This window comes from Hyla sarda, chromosome 5, assembly GCF_029499605.1.
Source record: "Hyla sarda isolate aHylSar1 chromosome 5, aHylSar1.hap1, whole genome shotgun sequence".
NCBI lineage: Eukaryota > Metazoa > Chordata > Amphibia > Anura > Hylidae > Hyla > Hyla sarda.
Genome location: NC_079193.1, coordinates 260,918,239 through 260,939,766, shown reverse-complemented (window position 1 = coordinate 260,939,766; position 21,528 = coordinate 260,918,239). Strand labels below are relative to the sequence as shown.

The window sequence follows — 21,528 nt, the reverse complement described above, 5'->3', positions numbered from 1 at the left end:
ATTATATCAATTCAATATTTATTATTAATCAACACTACTAATCAGTTATTATACCCAGTCAGTAATATACGTTAAGTAATATCATGATATCCTGACACTAGACCATTAATCACTATACATTCCATCCTGACATTCTACACAGAACACTATCATATGTGTATCTAGAGGTCTGTATCTCCGTACATTATTCTATATTATACTTTGACACGTAGGGTTAACGTGTATCATACAGTACCTCAATACTTATTCATCACCTATTAGTGTGAGCCCCCCACCTTCAATTTATTTATGCTTTTAGAAGTACCTGTTATATCCCACAAGAAAAAACTAAACAAAATGTTATTTGTTACCGAGTACCTAATCCTTATCATGTACGTATAGTTTTTATGTGTTTAGCACCTATATTTTTCTTACAAATACCTTCTATCTATTGCTCACTTGGTTTATCAACTCATCTTCCTCCCTGAGTCTGCTCTGCTGTGCTTGATCTCTTCATCCAATCATTGCAGGCTGCTCTCTAACCCCTTCCTCTCTGTTTTCATACTGCAGTCTGATAGGACAGGAATGAGCAGATATAAGTGCTAGTTCCACAGTCACTTACTGGACTTTGTCCATGCCTGTGCTTGGACAAAGATGATACTGCAGCCAGACAGGATTATGTTCTGAATGGTATGGGGACCCCTAGTGGTGTTTTTATATAATCCATGGTTTCTTTAAAAAAAAGAAACACATTTTTATGAAGTATATTAAAAAGGTTAATGTTTTTACCAAGATGCACAAACATAAAAAGTGTTTGTATTTGACAGTGTCCATTTAAGGAAAACCTGGTACGCTCAATTTAATTTGCAGGCAATATATTATGGAGTCGAAGGAGCTAAGCTAAGGAGCTGAAGAGCCGATATAAATATACATATACATTTATGGGGGAAAAAATCTATATTTTATAGATAGGAATCCCTGCTTACTCTGGCATATATTCAGGCAAATATAGATCACTACATACCACATGCCAGGTTCCCTTTAATTGCTTGATATTTTTAGAATGTATACAGTATTGCATATGTTAGCAATACACATATCTGTGATGTAATGAATGTTTGTATGGATTGCCATGCCTTTGTGTTGACAGAGCTGTTAATATTTGCTTTGCGGGTAGGGATTTTATGCGAGCATGCGAATTATACTGATGATTCATTTCTTCATTAGTTCCAGAAAATGCTTTCTTGAATCCCAGGTTCTTCACAATCATAGCCATGAAGTTATGAGTGCGTTTGTTCTCTATATCTCATATAGCACAGAGTTTCCTAACCTGTGTGCCTACAGCTGTTGCAAAACTACCACTCCCTGCATGCCCGGACAGCCAATGGCTGTCCGGGCATGCTGGGAGTTGTAGTTTTGCAACAGCTGGAGGCTTACTTGTTGGGAAACTCTAATAAAGCACATTATGCTCTATGCTAAACTGTTGCTAGGAAAGAAGCTCACATAAGTATCCAACTCATTTTTTTTTTTCATATATCACTCAGTACCTAATCCTGACCATGTACATCTAATTTTTATGTGTCTAGCATCTTTATTTATTTATTTATTACACTTTTAATTTAGCTCACTAGTCTGAATTCCTCTCAAAGGGAGGGGGCGTGGCCTCACTGTGCAGGTCTCCGCCCCCTCCCTCAGTATGCAGTCTGCTCACATCTTCCCTAGCATTAGCAAAACTACAACTCCCAGCTTGTCCTCACTGACAGTAACGGGACACAAGCTGACAGTGGGAGGATTTTTCCTCCAACTATGAGCCCTGCGCTCACAGCTGTCAATCAAGGAAGTGTGTCCATGACATAGGTGATGACGCATGGACACAGCAAGACTAGAATATGTCCAAGCAGGCGGGGCCGGGGGGGGGGGTTTTGGGCAGTTGTTTGACTGGCTTTTTCAGTATGAAATACTGAAAATGTTCTAATGAAAGAAATTGCAAAACCTATTGGTTTTGCGTGCTTTACAACATATCAAAAGTTTTTGAATCTGAAAGTGCCCATTTAAAGCATACCTGTCCTATCACAGAAAAAAGTAATGCTATATGTTACTCATTAGGTCATGCAGATGCTTTATATGTCTTTTTTATGTCTCTAGCTTCTGTACTTGGCTCACAAATCTCTCTGTTCTACTACTCATTCATTCTGACATCCACTGCTCAGAAAGGGCCATGTATGAGGCAAGCACTGAGCATTATGCATTGACTTTCTCCCTGAGCCTGCTGTGCTGTGTCTCTTCATCCAGTCACTGCAGACTGCTCTGTAACCCATTCCTCTCAGTTTTCAGTATAATAGACAGGACAGGAGTGAACACAGAGAATTGCTAGTCCCGCCCTCACTTCCTTGACTTTGTCCCTGCCTGTGCTTCAGTTGGGACAAAGATGATGCTGCAGCCGGACATGAATATGTTCTGGATAATATATATGGACTCCTAGGTATTTTTTTTTTTATAAGCCATAAAATTTTATAAGCCATAAAATTTGCCAAGATGTATAACTTATAAAAAGATTTTTATTTGGACAGTAACGTTTTAAAGGAATACTGTAGTGCAAAATTACTTAAGCTATAGAACGCAGGGGGTCCAACAGCTGGGACCCCCTGCAATCTCCTGTACGGGGCCCCGGCAGTCCGCATGAAGGGAGCGTTTTCTTCCCACATGATGCGGCTGCTGACCCGCCCCTCCATGTATTTCTATGGGATACATGGGGGGGGGGGCATGTCGGCCACCGCATTATGTTGGGGACAGACAATCCCCCTTCCTGCTGACTGCTGGGGCCCCCATACAGGAGATAGCGGGGGTCCTTCGGATAGGGGATACGTTATTTTGCACTACAGTATTTCTTTAAAGCATTAAAAGGTTGATTTAAGAGCATCTATATACCCACTGATGTTACATGTATGGTTAAGTTATTTGTATTCTTTGTATACTCTATTTGTATACTTTGCTTTCTTTATTGATATACTCTGTTTGACAACACCCCATAAAATGATGACATCTGTTTTCAACTCTTGTTCAGGAATCCTACGGAAGACAGTCATGCATTCATACATTTCACACTGTTGATTTCATGTATACAATGACATAAAAAATATAGTTTTTCAAAAAAGTAGAAACAAGAGAATGTAAATTTCATGACTCAGTAAGTTGGATGAAGTGTTACGAGTTTGAGGATTTTCTGCATATAAAACTTCACATGCATTGAGGTATCTAAGAATTCCCAGTTAAGGTTCTGCAATTTTTTCCACAAGAGGGTTATGAAATAATGAAAGCCACATTACGGCACTAGCATTAGTGTATGTTCTTAATTTCTCTTAAACACCAACAGGGGAAACAAAACACATAAAAAGGTTCTAAAGTCATGACTGGAGTCAGGATCTGCAGGCGGTTAATGTCCAGGGCCACCCACTGCTGCTTCTCTTGGGGATGGTGTGTAGCTGAACAGTTCATTACATATGTAGTATTCCTAAATCTGCTCTTTCTTAGTTCACCTTTCTGAGGATTAGATAAAGATTTGACCATAGTAACAGAAATCATAAAACAGTAAACATAGTAACAAAGTAAATTTGAAAAAAAAAAGACATAAATCCATCTAGTAAAATCTAGTATGCAAAAATGTTAAGACTACAAACCCCCGTTAGTCAGATAACCTTTTTTTTTTTTTATCTTACATACTACATTTCTCAAAAATAGATTTCTGCAATAACAATCCATCTCCATATACAGACTGTAACAAAAAGGTTCACAAAAATACAGGAGGTCCAATGTATAAATATGCATCTTGTATTTAGTAATGTATGCTATGTACAACGAGAAAAAAAATATCCCCGCCCCCCCCCAAAAAAAAAAATTTGAAATAATGATGAAAACTAAAAAATTAAAAATAATAAAATTATTGTCCACAATTAGAAAGCTGGGCTTGTTATGTTTATGGGTTATATATTTCATTACAGCTTGGCCTTATCCTATAAATAGGATTAAGCTGCAATACCAGACACTGTCCATGAACAACAGTGGTGCTATTTCTGTCAAAGAAGAAATATATATATATATATATATATATATATATTTTTTTTTTTTTCAAATATGTACCCTCATACTTATGCATTCAATATTTAATAATAGTTAAAACTGTTGGTAGATATGAGCTTTGGTAGTTTGATAAGTTTCAGTGTAGACCCGTTAAAACTAGCACTTATTTATTATTTGGTAAATTACCATCCAAAGCCATGCTCATAAGTATTGCCTTTCCCAATTACATATAGCTAAAATACCTCTGTTCTGCTTGTTTTTTTCAGAAAAGCCAATGTTTTCAGTTTTCTTAATGTCGACATAAAACTAATGGGAAGCAGATGTCTGAGGAGCTCTACCTAGCATTTAAAAGCTCTGGAGGTTACATTCCTTCTTGATTATGCAAGGAACTAAGAAAGTGGATAAGGAAATGAGAGTCAGAGCTATTCCTTCGTGTAAATGTGGTTATCCGGGCTGGGATATGGATGATACAGTTAGAAAACTATAATAAGTCAACTAGATTTCTTGTGTCACATTTATTTTATAGCTCAATGAATTCTAAACAATTCCACTTGTATCAAAAACAAGTTATCTCTTATTATATTGAGTTCTTCACATTCTGCCATTCTAAATTATCGTCAAGCTGTACATAATATAAGAGGTATAAGATTTCAGGGGAGAATTGTAGGGACTATGTAAATAAGGGGCTATGGTTAGGGAAATGCAGCTTCTCCACAGCAAACATCGATCAGCGAGACCGCCAGTGATTGTTTCCAGACTCCCAAGACAACCCCTTTAAATATTTTATCTCCTTCGATGAGTTTCCTATGAAAGCTTGGGCCAGATTCTCATTTGTCTGATAGTTGCTATTTACCATGGTATTCTGGATCAAAAACATTGCGTGTAAAATTTCCCAGCAAAACCCCACCAAAGGGCAACTATGCTGGATTGTATATTGGTCCAACAAAATGCCCTATATTAGCCTATGGGGTGTCAGATGGAATTCTTGGTGCAGTGATATAGCTTGCTGTATCATTATTTATACCCGTCCAGGATAGGATTTCCAAACGTATGTGAACCTGGTCTTAGAAAGAATTAGAAAATCCATAGTGTCCAGTATTCTTTCTTTTTTTTTATTCATTTGCCCAGGCAATTCATAGTGATGTTTCTCATCAGCACTGAGCCTCAAAGAGTGACTGGATTTTTTACTGTTTACTGTTCTCTACATTAAAGGGGTACTCTGCTGCTCAGCGTTTGGAACAAAATGTTCCGAATGCTTAGAGCCGGCGCCGGGAGCTTGTGACGTCATAACGACACCCCCTCATGACGTTATGCCATGCCCCCCTCAATGCAAGTCTATGACTATGACTTGCATTGAGGGGGCGGGGAGTGATGTCATGATGGGGCGGGGCTATGATGTCACGAGCTCCCGCCGCCGGCTCTAAGCATTCGGAACATTTTGTTCCAAACACCGAGCAGCGGAATACCCCTTTAAAGGGAATCTGTTAGTTCCATTGTGCTGCCCTTTCTGAGGGTAGGATAAAGTAACAACATACTTGAATTGATTTGAATGGCCTGTCATCTATGTCTAAATACACAGTGGTTTGGGGAATTTACACATTAAAGGGATTGTCAAACAAATCTTTTTTTTTTTTTTTTTTTTATAAATGTGCCCAGGTTGACAAATAAAACAATAAAAGCTTTATCCCACCTTCCTCGCTCTCTTATGCCCTTCAGTATCCCGTCGCCCAGTACATGCCATGCCTCTGCTGAACATTACTTCCTTGAAAGCAGCCGATCGGAAGATGGCACAGTGCTGCTAAACCAATCACTTGCTGTAGGGATGCCCCGCCTCCACCAGTGATTGTCAAGCACCACAGTAAGTTCCCCGGCTGCAGAAGTTTCCCCAGGCTCCAGAGAAAGCAGTGTAACCGGCCACAGACAGGGTACCCTGATAACGGAGGTTATAATCGAGCAAGAAAGGTGATTTAAAGCTTTAATTTTTTTATTTGTCAGCCTGGGCACATTTATTCAAAAAATGAGTTTGGCTGGACAACCCCTTTAGTCACTGCAGTGTGATGCCAGCACTGGGAAAAAGGAATCTGATGTATTCATAAGATGCAGCCGCCACCCTTACAACTGATTGACAACATTCTCCCTGTGTACCTCTATGCACAGTAACGGGGAGAAAGCTGTCAATCTGTAGGGAGTGTGCGGGGGGAGCTTTGATGTCATAAATACATTTGACTCACAGCACTGGCATCACACTGAATCTATTGAAAGGTGAGTTCCTTAAATAATGCTGGATATTAACACCTAATGACGAACTGCTAAAATGATGGGATGCATAAAAGGGCTGAGAGGTTCCCTTCTGTCATATCAACAACAAAGACAGTCATGTAGGCCAAGGCTCTTACAAGAACTGCATGTAGATGAAATGTAATAGCTGTATTGATGCCTTGTTCTTCCTTCTCATGATTCAGAGGAAATAGACGGATATAATTAAGTTGTTCTATCAGATTTGGGACATTCCTTATTTCCAATTTTGCCTTCCAGAAAAAGCAATTCTCGGCGAATCAACAGGATGCTTTCTGATGAATCCGCACACACTCCTGTGTTTCATAGATCCATCTCTGAATCTTCCATGGACAACTCATCGATGGAAGATTTCTGGTGTGAACTCAAGAACATCAAAGAGAACAGTGAGAATGGGTCAGATGACAGCCTGCTGGTGGATGTTAAGCCTGCCGATGGTATGTGTGTTAACGTTTTATTAATGCTGAAAACATACAGGATAATGTACCGTAGCCACATAGCTGTATCATGAAATTGTCTGAACAATTATGAGTAGTGTATGTGTGGTAGGACACCTAAATAATGCATATTGAACAGTGTAGCAATCCTTCAATTATAATGAACAATATTTTAAGTGGAATTACAGACGCACCCCTGTATAAATACAGCATTAGCCATAAAAGATTCATACTTGTGAAGTTTTGTATAGTACCGTATATACTCGAGTATAAGCCGAGTTTTTCAGCACCATTTTTCGTGCTGAAAATGCCCCCCTCGGCTTATACTCGAATGAACTCTCCGCCTGTCAATCCCTTTCAGTGGTTTTCAACCTGCGGACCTCCAGATGTTGCAAAACTACATCTTCCAGCATGCCCGGACAGCCATCGGCTATCCGGGCATGCTGGGAGTTGTAGTTTTGAAACATCTAGAGCTCTGCGGGTTGAAGACCACTGCGGCCTTCATCATCATCCAGACCCCCCTTTAGATTTCTACTCACCTCCCCTCGGTGAGAAGGAAAGGTGAGCTGGTCCGGGCCAACTATGCTGCAGGGACCGTCCGGTGGGGAGGGTTAGTCGTTCCGGGCTGTCCATCTTCACCGGGAGGCCCTCTTCTCCGCTCTGGGCCCGACCCCGGAATAGTGACGTTGCCTGGACGACAATGCACAGGGACGTTCATGCGCAGGGACGTCCCTGTGTGTCGTCGTCAAGGCAACGAACTCTCCGCCTGTCAATCCCTTTCAGTGGTCTTCAACCTGCGGACCTCCAGATGTTGCAAAACTACAACTCCCGGGCATGCTGGGAGTTGTAGTTTTGCAACATCTGGAGGTGCGCAGGTTGAAGACCACTGATTGAAGGAATTGACAGGCGGGGATAATGAGGGGAGGGGGCTGGATGATGACAGGGTGATGATGATGGGGGTCTGAATGATGACAGGGTGATCATGACGGAAGTCTGCATGATGACAGGGTGATCATGACGGGCGTCTGCATGATGACAGGGTGATGATGATGGGGGTCTGGATGATGACAGGGTGATGATGACGGGGGTCTGGATGATGACAGGGGGGGATGATGTATTTCCCACCCTAGGCTTATATTCGAGTCAATAACTTTTCCTGTTTCTTTTTGGGGTGAAATTAGGGGCCTCGGCTTATATTCGGGTCGGCTTATACTCGAGTATATACGATACAACATTTTTTTAAACCTTTTTTTTATTGTCTTTACCAAATAGATATGGAGTATTTCTTATGTATTTTACATTTTTTTCAACCATAAAGGTCCATAGGTAAGTCACAATATGTACAGGATTTACAGACAAACTCTCTTCTTTTTTTTTAGATGGAGAGATGGAGGCAGAATGGCTACAAGAGGCAGGTCTGTCCACCCTTATCTCTGGTACTCAGGAACATGATGGTCAGGCCTTGCTGTCCACGTTAACTCGTACCCAGGCAGCTGCTGTCCAAAAAAGATACAATTCTTACACACAGACTATGAGGAAAAAGAACAAACATTCAGTAAGGGATGTACGAGATATCTTTGGAATTAATGAATCTACTGTAAGTATAAGGAGATATTAAATTGATGAAAAACCAGGCGTATCATTGTACTAAGCAAAATCTAGCATTTTTGGGGTTCAGTCTATTATAGTGTACTGATAAGAGATTTTATTAGATATGACATGATATGCGGGTAACACACTGGCCCTTATTTATTAAGACTGGAGTGTAGGTTTCTTTGTGGGTTTTAATTCCCTACAATTTATTTTCCACGGTATTTACTAAGGTTTCCCTACATTTTCCACTTTCCCTACATTTTCCACTTTCCCTACACTTTGCTTTTTTTACACATACTCTGATCTGTCTGGTTTTCCTCAGCTAAAATCCACCACATTTTATGTGGAAACCTTAGTAAATATGTTGGATTTTTGTGAAAATGTCGGGAACACGGCCCTTTTTGGAGATCACACCCCTTTCCTGGCGGCCATGCCCCTTTTCGGGTTTTCTTAGCAAAATGGAGAGTTAGTCTGGGTTTTTTCAATTCTGGAGCAAATTCTGGAGCAAAAAATCTGGCACAGAGGGACTGAATTTGGCGCACAACCCGACAAAACATGTCGGGTTTGCAATAGTAAACGAGGGTCAGTATGTTAATATTTTTTAGTTTTTTGTTAAATCTTTAATTTTTATTATCAATATCATATTAAAAGTGTCAACATAAAAATTTCATGAAAATTGCTAAATCTGAAGGGACAGATGTTACAGAACTAAAACTCCCAGCATGCCTGGGCAGTCTATGCATGCTGAGAGTTGTAGTTTGGCAACAGAAAGTTACAGTTTGGGACCCACTAGGAAGGGCAGCAGTAAAGATCGCTTACTGCCCTCTTCCCTCCACCCCCCCCCCCCCCACCGTAGTTTCTCTACCTGCACCGTGATCTCCGCTGATGTCTCTGATGATCGCCGGGCCCCATCGCATCTTGTCCTCACATAAAGGCCTCCATCTTCTCCCCCGTTCTGCCCGACATCCAGGGGTGGGCAGAATGGGGGGTTGCCATGGCGACCCACTGTCCTTTGCTGTCATTGGTCAGAATTCAGTTCTGACTAATGGCAGGGGATAGGAGGAGATCGCAGCACTGCAACCTCACTCCTATCCCTCAGGATGATCGGGGCTGTCACTGACAGCTCTGATCATCCCTATTTTCACCAGAGACCCGATCAGCCTGGAATAGCAGAAAATTGCATGTCTGAATTGACATGCAATTTTCTGCGATTGCCAACATGGGGGGGGGTCTCAGGACAGCCCTCTGCGATGTGCCAGGATGCCTGCTGAATGATTCCAGCAGGCATCCCAGTCCGGTCCCCAACCGGCTAGTGGCGGGGACCGGAATTCCCATGGGCGTATGCATACAACCTACGTCCTGAAGAGGTTAAAGGGGTACTTTGATGGAAAACATTTTTCTTTTTTACAATCAACTGGTGCCAGAAAGTTAAACAGATTTGTAAATTACTTATATTCAAAAATCTTTATCCTTCCAGTATTTATCAGCTGCTATATACTGCACAGGAAGTTCTTTTCTTTTTGAATTTCTTTTCTGTCTGACCACAGTGCTCTCTGCTGACACCTCTGTCCATGTCTGGAACTGTCCAGAGCAGGAAAGGTTTGCTATGGGAATTTTCTCCTGCTCCGGACTGTTCCAGATAGAGATTAGTGTTGAGCGGCATAGGCCATATTCGAATTCGCGAATATTCGCGAATATATGGACGAATATTCGTCATATATTCGCGAATATTCGCATATTCGTTATATTCCCGTTTTATTTTCGCATATGCGAACATTCGCGTATGCGAAAACTATCATATGTGCATATTAGCATATACAAAATTAACATACGCGAAAATTCGCATATGTGAAAATTCGCATGTGCTAATTTTCGCATATGCGAATTTTCGCGTATGCGAATTTTCGCGCGCCAGTCTCACACAGTAGTATTAGAGCCTTCTTTACACCACACAAGCTGGAAGCAGAGAGGGATGATCACTGTGATGTGTACTGTGAAAGAAAAAAAAAAAAAACGAATATTCGTAATTACGAATATATAGCGCTATATTCGCGAAATTCGCGAATTCGCGAATATGCGATATTCGCGAATAATATTCGAATTGCGAATATTCGTGAGCAACACTAATAGAGATGTCCTGATACCATTTTTTTAAGACTGAGTACGAGTACCGATACTTTTTCTTAAGTACTCACCAATACCAATTACCAATACTTTTTTCAATGTCATGTGAGAGTTTTTTTTTTTTCCTTAAGGGTACGGTGCATTCACACGGGCGGCAGGACCGCTATGTGGTGCCTTTAGATGTGCCTGCTTGGAGAGGCAATACATCACTATGAGTAGACACACTGCAATGTGCGAGTCACAATGCGCATGTGCAGTATATTCGCACATCGCAGCCGCTCTCGGCCTAGCTCATGGAGCAGGGAGAGAGGCCACCATGTGTGCAAGTAAACTACGCATGCCCGGCGCACATCGCTTAAGTGTGTCTGCTTGTAGCGGCGTATTGCCGCTCTGAGCAGGCACATTTAAAGGCAGCATGTAGCAGTCCTTAGCGGCAGATCCACAGCGTAATATACGCTGTGGATCTGCCCGTGTGAATGTTTTTTTTTTATATTATTATTATTTAATTTTAACTTTTTGTGAAGGTGGGGGGGGGTGATTAAAATTTTTTATTGGGAAGGGGTTAATTCACATTTATTATTTTTTACAATTTTTTTGCTTCACTTTTTTATTCCCCATAGGGGACTATTACACACAATTTGTAGATTGCATTCACTGATCAATGATATACCATAGTATTGCAGTGATCAGTGTTATCAGCGCTCCTTTATTAATGCCTGCCATGGCTGGCAGCAGTAAAGGAGTGACGATCAGACGCACGGAGCAGGATAAAGGACCACCGGCCGTCCTTACAGCTGATCGGGACACCGTGATTACACCACGGTGATCCCGATCAGCATCCATGAGCTAACCAGCAGTACTTCTCAGGACTTTGATTGCAGTGTCTAAAGGGTAAATGAGGGTCCCGGCTATGATGCGCGCTCAGCTGCTGGGCGCACTGCATAGCTCGGGAGCAGAGAGTGCAGGCGGCTCACCGCACCTTTGTGATACCTGCCAGTGGGACTCCTGATGGCAGGTATTGGATTAGGAATCGGGGACATTTGCACGAGTACAAGTACTCATGCAAATGTCCAGTATCGGTCCCGACACTGATACCAGTGTCGGTATCGGGACATCCCTAGTTCCAGACATGGACAGAGGTGTCAGCAGAGAGCACTGTGGTCAGACAGAAAAGAAAATAACTTCCTCTGGAGCATACAACAGCTGATAAGTACTGGAAGGTTAAGACTTTTAAATAGAAGTCATTTACAAATCTGTTTAACTTTCTGGCATCAGTTGATTAAAAAATAGTTTTTCACTGGAGTATTCCTTTAAGTTAACTAAAGGTAAAGACACACATCTGTATAGAATACAGATAAATAATCTATTTCAAACAGCATTTGTTGCTGTCCTTCATAATGGTGTACATGCTACATTAGTATTTTTGTTTGTTTTGCTCATTTTCATCTATCCCACAATATTGTGAACAAAGCTTAGTCAAAATTACTTTGCTGTAGACCAAAGATTACTGGATTTTCTGAAGGTAATCCTATAACCTTGACACCATCTGCTTCACAATGGATAAACTTTAATGTATTACTGCAATTGAATAATTCTGAATAAGAAATGAAGTGTAAGTTCTGTCCATGTAATACTGTTCAGTATATGCAGATTTACCAAAAAATAAAAAATAAATTATATATATATATACATACAGTATAGCTTGTAAGAAGTCATCTTTATCATATATACTGCATCTTCCAAATGCATTTTATACATGGTTCTTAATTTAGGCACTAAATCTCAGGAATTCCGTAAGAAAAAATATTTGTGAATGCAACAGGAAGCCTTGATAAAGCAAAGGAAGTTCAAAGAATGACACAGGAGAGAAAAACGTTCCTATCTCTAGTGGAAGAACAGACAGAAAAGGAAATTCGAAAATGAAATTTGACCATGAGTTCTGTAATATTCTTCTTGTGGTCAACTTCCTACATGTACAAACTATGATGGATCATAATCACAGGCATAAAGCCACACCATAAGTGCGCTGCATGCATTTATTTCATTGCTTTGCAAGATTTTAGTTCAATATTATCAGTCTAGAGTTAAAATAAGCTTGGTAAATATACCTCAAAATGTAAAAATTTCAGGGTTAATCTAATGAGTGAATCTATTATAATAATACATAAAATGCTGCCATTAAAGAATTGATATAGATTGTACAATATATAAGAGATTTGTATAATTACACATTTCTACAATTTTATTGTATCTATGCTGACTAGTGAGTAGACTGCAGATTCAGGCTTCATCTTTAGCAGGCACCTTTCCTTATGGTAGGGTAGAATAAAGGGACCAATCAGCTGCCCTGCAAGAAATTTAAACAAAAAAAAACAAATGACAACTCACCATTAGATGTCCTTGGCTGAGAGGAGTAGTAGTCTTGCAGGAAGTAGTGGAGTGGTTGTCTTAGTATAGCTCAGTTAAAGTGTGAACAACACACAACACTGTCTAAAGAAAAAATCTGTCAACAACAAAACTAGAACACTCTAGCTTCCAAAATCAATTTTAAAAACCACATAGATTGATTAGACCAGATAAATATAGCATATAGCAGCAACGCACTAATAACATTAATGTATCCAGCACCTGAGGCTTGTAGCTGGACCTTTAAATAGACTAAGGCATTGCCTAAAACCAGACACAACAAAAAACAGACATGGACTGTACTCCAGCAAAAAACAACCTTGCTGACAGCAACTATACAAACATTGCATTAGTCATTTATGAAAGTAAAGAAGTTTTAAGTGTTTTGCAATGTTTTACTATTAGTAGTAATATTTATTTTTCGTGTTTTGCAGCCCACATTTGAAACCATAGCAGTATCCCCTCTTGCAACAAATGGGATTCAAATCCCCATGAAAAAACCCATATGGAAGCCTCTCCCTTGTAAGTTTGCTCTTAAAATCAGTCTTAAATGACATTTTACTACTTTAAAGCTCCGTAGTACATTGGTGTATAGATACTGTGGGTACGCCATCATGACTGTCTGTTATCTCTTTAAATAAGGTCTGTGTTATCCAATGACAATTCTGTCTAAATTCTTAACAGTCCGTTTGCATTTCAGCGAACAGTTGCACTTTAGAAAAAAGTAACCCGACAATAGCAGAAGAACTGTCTTTTGAAGTGTCTTTTTCCGAGACCATTGTTATTGATGATAAAGAGAAACAGCCAAAACAAAGAATTAAAAAGGACGACTGCATCTTACCTGTAAGTGTCCGCAGAATTATCCTTAAATAATACTAGTCATTAAAATACTCATGTAATTCTATTATTGGATATTGTATGTTGAGCTCACTGAAAGTAATATTTTTATGTGCAGTTAGGATGTCACTGTATTAGTGGATTATAAAGTAAATATATATTAGTGGGTTATAATGTAATGTTACACCTGGTCTTGAGAAAGCGCTAGTGTGTCTTGGCGTGAAACCGGCCTGTCGGCCATACCTGTAGCCTGACCTGATTGAAAATAAATATCACATAGCTGCAAGATCGTGAGTGCCATCTCATCTCTTCTATTTTGCATAACGTAATGTTACACATCAGTGATATTTCATCCTTTCCAACTTGTTATCATCAGTCACCATAGACATACCTGTCAGATCCAACAATATTTTTTTTATATATCTCTCAGTACCTAATCCTGATCATGTACATCAATTTTTTATGTGTCTAGCACCTTTATTTATTTTTTTATTACACTGTTAATTTAGCTCACTAGTCTGAATTCCTCTCAAAGGGAGGGGTGTGGCCTCACTGTGCAGGTCTCCGCCCCCTCCTTCAGTATGCTGTCTGCTTACATCTCCCCTAGCATTAGCAAAACTACAACTCCCAGCTTGTCCTCACTGACAGTAGCGGGACACAAGCTGACAGTGGGAGGATTTTTCCTCCATCTGTGAGCCCTGCGCCCACAGCTGTCAATCAAAGAAGTGTGTCCATGACGTAGGTGATAATATGGACACAGCAGGACTAGTATGTGTCCAAGCAGGCAGGGGGGGGGGGGGGGGTTTGTTGTTTGACTGGCTTTTTCAGTATGAAGGTGTTGGACCATGAAGGAGACTAATGTTGTCTACTGTATTATTGGAGCATTGTAGCTGGCATATATATATATATATATATATATATATATATATATATGGGCTATCCACTAGCTGGATCTTTTATGACCTGTTAACTTTCATAACTTTGTAGTTAAAAAAAAAAAAAGCACAGCAAGACCATATTTAAAGGGGTACTCCAGTGGAAACATTTTTTTTTTTCAAATCAACTGGCTTCAGAAAGTTAAACAGATTTGTAAGTTACTTCTATTTAAAAATCTTAATCCTTTCAGTACGTATCTGCTGCTGTATACTACAAGGAAGTTGTATGTCTTTCTGGAATTCTTTTCAGTCTGAAAACAGTGCTCTCTGCTGACACCTCTGCCCATGTCAGGAATTGTAAAGAGCAGGAGAGTTTTGCTATGGGGATTTGCTCCTACTCTGGACAGTTCCTGACATGGACAGAGGTGTCAGCAGAGAGCACTGTAATCAGACCAAAAAAGAACTCAAGAAAAAAGTACAACTTCCTCTGAAGATTATAGCAGCTGATAAGTACTGGAAGGGTTAAGATTTTTAAAAATAAGTAATTTACTAATCTTTCTGGCATCAGTTGATTTGAAAAAATAAATTTGTTTTCCACCAGAGTACCCCTTTACATACATTTTTGGTTACCCCAAACACCCATAGTTTTCATCCATTATCCCCCATAGAGTTATAGAGATATAAAAATGGTCTTTGATGGGGAAGGGTGTTCGTCTCAACAAAGCTATCAAAGGTATCTAATATGCATAATATATGGTGGTGGACTGAAAATCTGTCATACAGGACCTGGTCTGATAAGAAGGTAGTCTTCTCAAAAAGGTGGTCTTCTAGATAGATGTCACTGTAGTACATTTTACATTGGGGATGCACATTGTTACTATAAACAGTCAACTCACTCTCCACAGATTTGTTTCTAACAGTGTATGTGAGCTTCTATAATATTTTGAAACAATCAGTATTTCCTATATCCCATTATAGTAAATACCTAATGTAAAGATGAAAAATCTCGCAACAGACAGTGAGTAAGCAAACAATTCTGGGAAATTTCAGCCCTAAGCTGATATTTACTGTATATGTGGAATACCTCTGTAATAGACATTATTATTTGTAGACCCCCATCCTGTTGAAGTTGAAGGTTCAGCTGTATGAGTTCATATGAAACCTTCAAATAACTAGTTCCATTTTATATTAGAAGTCAACATTTCAAAAAGTTCCCATCCTTATCTTTTAGAAATTTATTGTTTGGAAAAGCAGATTTGGGCTGACGGAAATTGAAGATTTATCTCTTGAAGACATGAAGAAAATACGGTATCTCTCCCTAATCGAATTAACAGCTTTCTATGATGCTTTGGGAATTGAATTAAAGAGGAATAGAGTTCTACGTGTTAAGGGAAGAGGTACAGTCGGATTTCATCAGTTTGTTGTAGTTAACACAGCATTTCAATTTGTTGATTATTTTGCTTTCTGGCTCTTAGAAAATGGCCTTTTTGGAGTTCATTTGACAACATTATTGGAAAATGATCAAAAGAAAGTGCCTGGCACAAAGGTCCCCTTGATCTTTCAAAAAGTAAGTATAGCATATGAAATAATTACAGTAGTGTAAAATGCTATGTAATCCTCAATTAAAAAAAAGCTATTTTTTTATACAGAAAAATTCCACCGGGCATAGTTTGACAGCAAACTAAATTGGTTTTTCATTCGTGGACATAGTTTTTACAGGCTGCACCGTGCACACACACACACAAACACATATATATATATATATATATATATATATATATATATATATATATATGTATATATAAAACATAAAGGATGACCGCAGCACTCAATAGTAGTGAAAATATCAAAAAAGTGGCTTTATTCCAAAAGCAAACAGCAGCGACGTTTCGGTGTTCTCACAACACCATTCCCAGCTTGAGAATGGTGTTGTGAGAACACCGAAACGTCGCTGCTGTTTGCTTTTGGAATAAAGCCACTTTTTTGATATTTTCACTACTATTGAGTGCTGCGGTCATCCTTTATGTTTTGTATGAATTGGACCCAAGACCAGGGCCCCTAGACTGCTTGCACCATATTCATTTTTTCGGAAGTGCTGCCTACCAAAAAAGCTATATGTATATATATATATATATATATATATATATATATATATATAAACAATCAGTTTACCTACGATATAGCAGAAAAGAGCCAGAGGGAAGAAACCAATGATCAAACTGAAACCATTCATTGGAATGGGACAGTTCAGATCTATCCAGGACCTCAGTTGGGGTGCCGGATCGCCTGGCACACAAAGGAAAGGTGTCTTTCAGCATTCCCCCATCCAGCCTGCAGAAACAACTGGGAATACAGATCCATAGACAGCTGATTCACTTTGCCATCAGTTGTCTTATTAGTTGTTGCTTCAGTTGTGGCCAGTCTCTGAGTTAAATCATGGGATATACATGGCGGCGCCCTAACAAAATTTTTAGTTGTGTGAACATTGCTCATGCAGATTAGTAAGTCTAGTAGTAACAATATTTCTGCTGGTGTGACCAATGCTCAACTACACCAGTTAGGGCATTGTCACATATATCCAGCAATCCGGCTCAGTTGCCCTCGGACTCAGTAGAAAAGCACCAGAGAGAAACTGAGGATCGAATTGATCCCATTTATTTGACTGAGACAGATCAGATTTATTGGGTGCTCCATTCAGGGTGCGGGGGGGGGCTAATGAGGCTGTAGCCCTGGGTCTCAGGCCCATAACCCCGGGTCTCTGGCTACCAATGTTTCTTTTTAAATTGCCACCGCTGCTTTAAGACAGCAGTGGCTTCTCGGAAGTGACGTGTTGTTCCTGGCACCTATCAGCCCTGCTGTTCTCCCGCCCTCAGTGCATAACCGCGGTCCCAGAAGTTTTCAGTCTTTCAGGCTTGGCTAGGTGCGGAGACCGGGGGAACAGCATTTGCTCACGGCAGACAGACTTTGCATGATGCTCCCCCTTTATTTGGTAACCAGCCAGGTAGATTTTTTTTTTAATATATAAACCTCCCCTCTCCCCCCCCCCCCCCAATGGAAATAAAAATCATCACCTTCTCCCATAAAAAAAAGTAAAGTAAAAATATAATAAAAATAAAAAACACTATATATCTGGTATTGCCACATGCGTAAATGTCTGATCTTTGAAAATATAATGTTTATTTTCCCACATGGTGAACGGAGAAAACTTAAAAAAAAAAATTCTAAATGCCAACCATTGTTCTTATAGATATTCCCAACATTTTAAATGGTCCCCTATTCACATAATAGGAGATCGCTAGGTGATTGGAGAGGTCTGCCTGCTAAGACACCCACCGATCACCAGAATGGAGGAGTAATGTCCCTGATAATGCTTCATGCATTATCTTAGGGGCGTGTCTGAGGGTGTGGTTAGGGTGTGTCTGAGGGTGTGGTTAGGGTGTGTCTGAGGGTGGGGTTAGGGTGTGTCTGAGGGTGGGGTTAGGGGGCATGACTGGGCCATGGGCTCTAGCCCTGGGTCTTTTGGAGACCTAGCAGAGCCCCTCAGGGTGCATATTGTCCGATATGATGGAAGGGGGAATGCGTCTTGCAGAGGCCTCCCATTTGATAGAAATGTATCCTGGTGAACCCCCTTTAAGCACTGACTGTTCATTTGCTGCCTTATAACTTCCTTCCGATTGCCAGATACCATTGACAACGGATAATGATTGTCATTCACTTACTAGAAATGCTGCCTTTTTAATTCCTTATCTATATGTTCAGTGGTGTATTTATTCAGGGATTGTCATACTTTCATCATGTAATCTTGTGTTTTATACTTATTATTGTTGAGACTGAGAAATACATGTTTTTATTAGTTATTGCAGCAACTTGAAGAAACAGGTCTAGAGACAGAAGGAATACTGCGAGTTCCAGGCTCTGCCTCTCGGGTTAAGGTATAATTCTATAAGATTAATTATATAGATCAGGGTTTACCAACCAGTGTGCCTCCAGCTGTTGCAAAACTACAACTCCAAACATGGCTGTCCTAGTATGATGGGAGTTGTAGTGTTGATCTGGAGGCACATTGGTTGATCAAGTTTTTATCATATATGCTGTGCTTATTGTATATGATAAAAGGTTGGGTCCATTATGTTTGACAACGGATAATAATTCAACATTAAAGTACACCAAATTTTATTCCACAGATTTGGATTTGACTTAGCATGAAGTGCATATGAAATATCTTGAAATGCTTCATATCATATGGACTTTTAGATTTAGTTTGATTAATAAAGTTTTATTGCTACATTTAGATATTTTGTATTTAGTTAAACAAAAAGTATTCCTTAATATTGAATTAAACACAAATAAATGCAAAAAAGTCCTCAATACAGCTGAATAAATAACTCCCCACCCCTTTCCAAAAAATGTATTTTAAATGTGACTTTTTTTTTTCACTTTGAAGAAAGGATATTGTAAATTTAGTAGATATTTTATCCTTGCAGAGTCACCGGGAGGAATTGGAATTCAAATTTTATGATAACACTTTTGACTGGAAGAAAGTTCGAAACAATGACGCTGCCGGTCTTCTAAAGATGTTCATAAGGGAACTGCCCACACCTCTGTTTACAATGGAGTATCTCCCTGCCTTCACTGCGTTAGTAGAAAGTAGGTAACTGTGATGTTGTAGGGTTTTCGGTTTCAATTAGCAAAAGTTATTTCTTACAAAGAAATAAAAGTCCAGCTCACCTATTCCTGATGCAAGGAAGGTACAATTGCAAAACAGGACTCTGCTTACGCGTTTCAAGCTTTGAAATTGCTATTCATCTAAGAAGCCTATAACACAGTTACCGTGCAGCCCTTTACCTCCAGTATTTGCAGCCACACATTCCCTAATACACAGGGAGATGTGTGGCCACCGAAAGATGATTTATTAACTTGCTAAAAGGACGAGAACCGCAAACAAGTGAGTGTCTGCTCATTCATAGGTTGGACCTATTACACACTGCAATGTACTTTGGAATTTGTAGTGTGGATTCAATATGGCAACACTGCAACTTTTAAGGTATAGGGAGAAAAGGCCTCTCGGCATCAGAGTATAAGCATATGGGATCACCATGAGTAATGAATATGCGGGCGTCCGTGTGGAGCTACTACAGTCTTCAGTGAATAAGGTCCAAATACAGTGTGCAGAGAAATAATAGAGACGCACTCACCCTTAAGTTCAGCAAACATGGAGGGACTTTATTTGGAAGTCGTAGTGCAGTTACATCACATGGAGAGAACGGAGGAACACTGTTCCGGGAGCTGCGAGAGGAGCGGTGACAACCTCGTTTCGTGGTCATTTGACCGGGAAATGGGGCCGTTGCCGCTCCTCTCGCAGCTCCCGAAGCTGTGTTCCTCCGTTCTCCCCCGTGTGATGTAACTGCACTACGACTTCCAAATAAAGTCCCTCCACGTTTGCTGAACTAAAGGGTGAGTGCATCTCTATTATTTCTCTGCACATTGTACTGCAACTTTCAAAGTGCAAGGCATAGAGGGTTAATTTTCCAATTTTTTTTTTCTGCTTTAGTTTTGTTTATGTGCTACATATTTATCATACTATCACAGGGGGTTGATAAGTTTGGAGCATATAAGCGAAACCAAAAAGTTGCCGCTGAGACTTTTGTGAGACTTTTTTGTGACCTTTTAAATTTTCTCACGTATGGGAGTTTTGTACTCCAGGTCAGACTTTGAGCAGACTTGAAACTTTTTGTAAGGGGTTTGCGATTTTTTATTTTTGCCTACGTGCACTTTTGCGCATCATAAATTTATGACCACAGCAAATTGAAAACTGAAATTTGCTTAGGTAAGACTGTTTGTTACTTTTTGCTTACCTACAAAAATCTCACAAAAAAGTACACCCGGAGTACGCAAAAAATACCTTGATAAATGTCCCCCTCGATTTCAAATTTCATATTGCCCAAGGGCCTAAAATGTCCCCCAGATCTGCTTTTATGTGCTACCCTGCATTATAAAAGTTAGAAGTGTTCCCTTATTGGCTGCATTGAAATATATATGCAGTTTTTCTTTTTGTGTACTAATTTTTATACATTATACGTATATTGAGCAGCATATATTTTTTCTCATTATTTTGGGTACAATATTAATTAAAAAAATAATAATAATAAAAACATTTTCCCTACAAATTCAACTTCTTTGAAAACTTGTAGAAAAAAACAATGTTTTGTTCAAATAAAGACATTAGTGTATAAGATGTATAAGATACTGATGAAAAAATGTTGTGTCACTGCATTCTGGTGTTAAAAATGACTCCTAACCTTGGCACAGGAAACAAAGCCCTATTGTAGACATATAAGGATTAATATTATAAAAGCAATTATAAAGTAACACTTTTATAGTCCTCAACTCAAGAAACATATTTTACTATAACAGTCACAGTTTTGTTATTAGACCTTTTCAGTTTAAAGTATCACACCTTTCTTGTGTTTGGGCTCTGGCACACAAAGCCAATGAGGAACTGTAGATAGTCTGTGTGCCAAAGTATTGTGTCTTGTCCAACAGAATATTACCTACATACACTATTCTACTCTAGAAACAATGCTATTTGGGGACAGTACCCCCATAATGCTGCATCCAGTGGACTTTTTATTTTAACGGAATTAAAACTATGTCTGTGTGGGGAAACAAAAGCATATGAGACACTGTAATGGATCGTAGACTTCTGCGGGTGCCATAATACAGACACATGCAGGACCCCTCAAATAATGTATTCTGAAGGTATTTCTTACTTTAATGTGTACCTGTAAAGTTATACGAAAAATTATTATTGTGCAGCACTGAGCACAAGAATCATTTTTCTAAACTACTTCTGTTGTCGATTCAGCCTGTAAATGGCTGTATGAAGCAGTCTAAATCTGCACTCC

At 39.6% G+C, this 21,528-nt stretch overlaps 1 protein-coding gene across 6 annotated transcripts in view; it reads left to right on the top strand.

Moving 5' to 3' along the window:
* The window catches only part of ARHGAP28 (Rho GTPase activating protein 28), a 183,080-nt gene that overhangs the window by 126,491 nt on the left and 35,061 nt on the right, over nucleotides 1-21,528 (top strand). For 5 of the 6 annotated variants that reach the window (XM_056521611.1, XM_056521608.1, XM_056521612.1 and 2 more), the window contains exons 2-9: nucleotides 6,592-6,788; nucleotides 8,168-8,385; nucleotides 13,346-13,433; nucleotides 13,612-13,754; nucleotides 15,855-16,020; nucleotides 16,099-16,190; nucleotides 18,478-18,555; nucleotides 19,108-19,270. In XM_056521611.1, the coding sequence (XP_056377586.1) occupies nucleotides 6,620-6,788; nucleotides 8,168-8,385; nucleotides 13,346-13,433; nucleotides 13,612-13,754; nucleotides 15,855-16,020; nucleotides 16,099-16,190; nucleotides 18,478-18,555; nucleotides 19,108-19,270 (1,117 nt within the window). In that variant the 5' untranslated portion in view covers nucleotides 6,592-6,619. Of the gene's footprint in view, nucleotides 1-5,997; nucleotides 6,019-6,591; nucleotides 6,789-8,167; nucleotides 8,386-13,345; nucleotides 13,434-13,611; nucleotides 13,755-15,854; nucleotides 16,021-16,098; nucleotides 16,191-18,477; nucleotides 18,556-19,107; nucleotides 19,271-21,528 lie in introns of those variants that run through there. The other variant, XM_056521613.1, reaches the window with a different exon arrangement.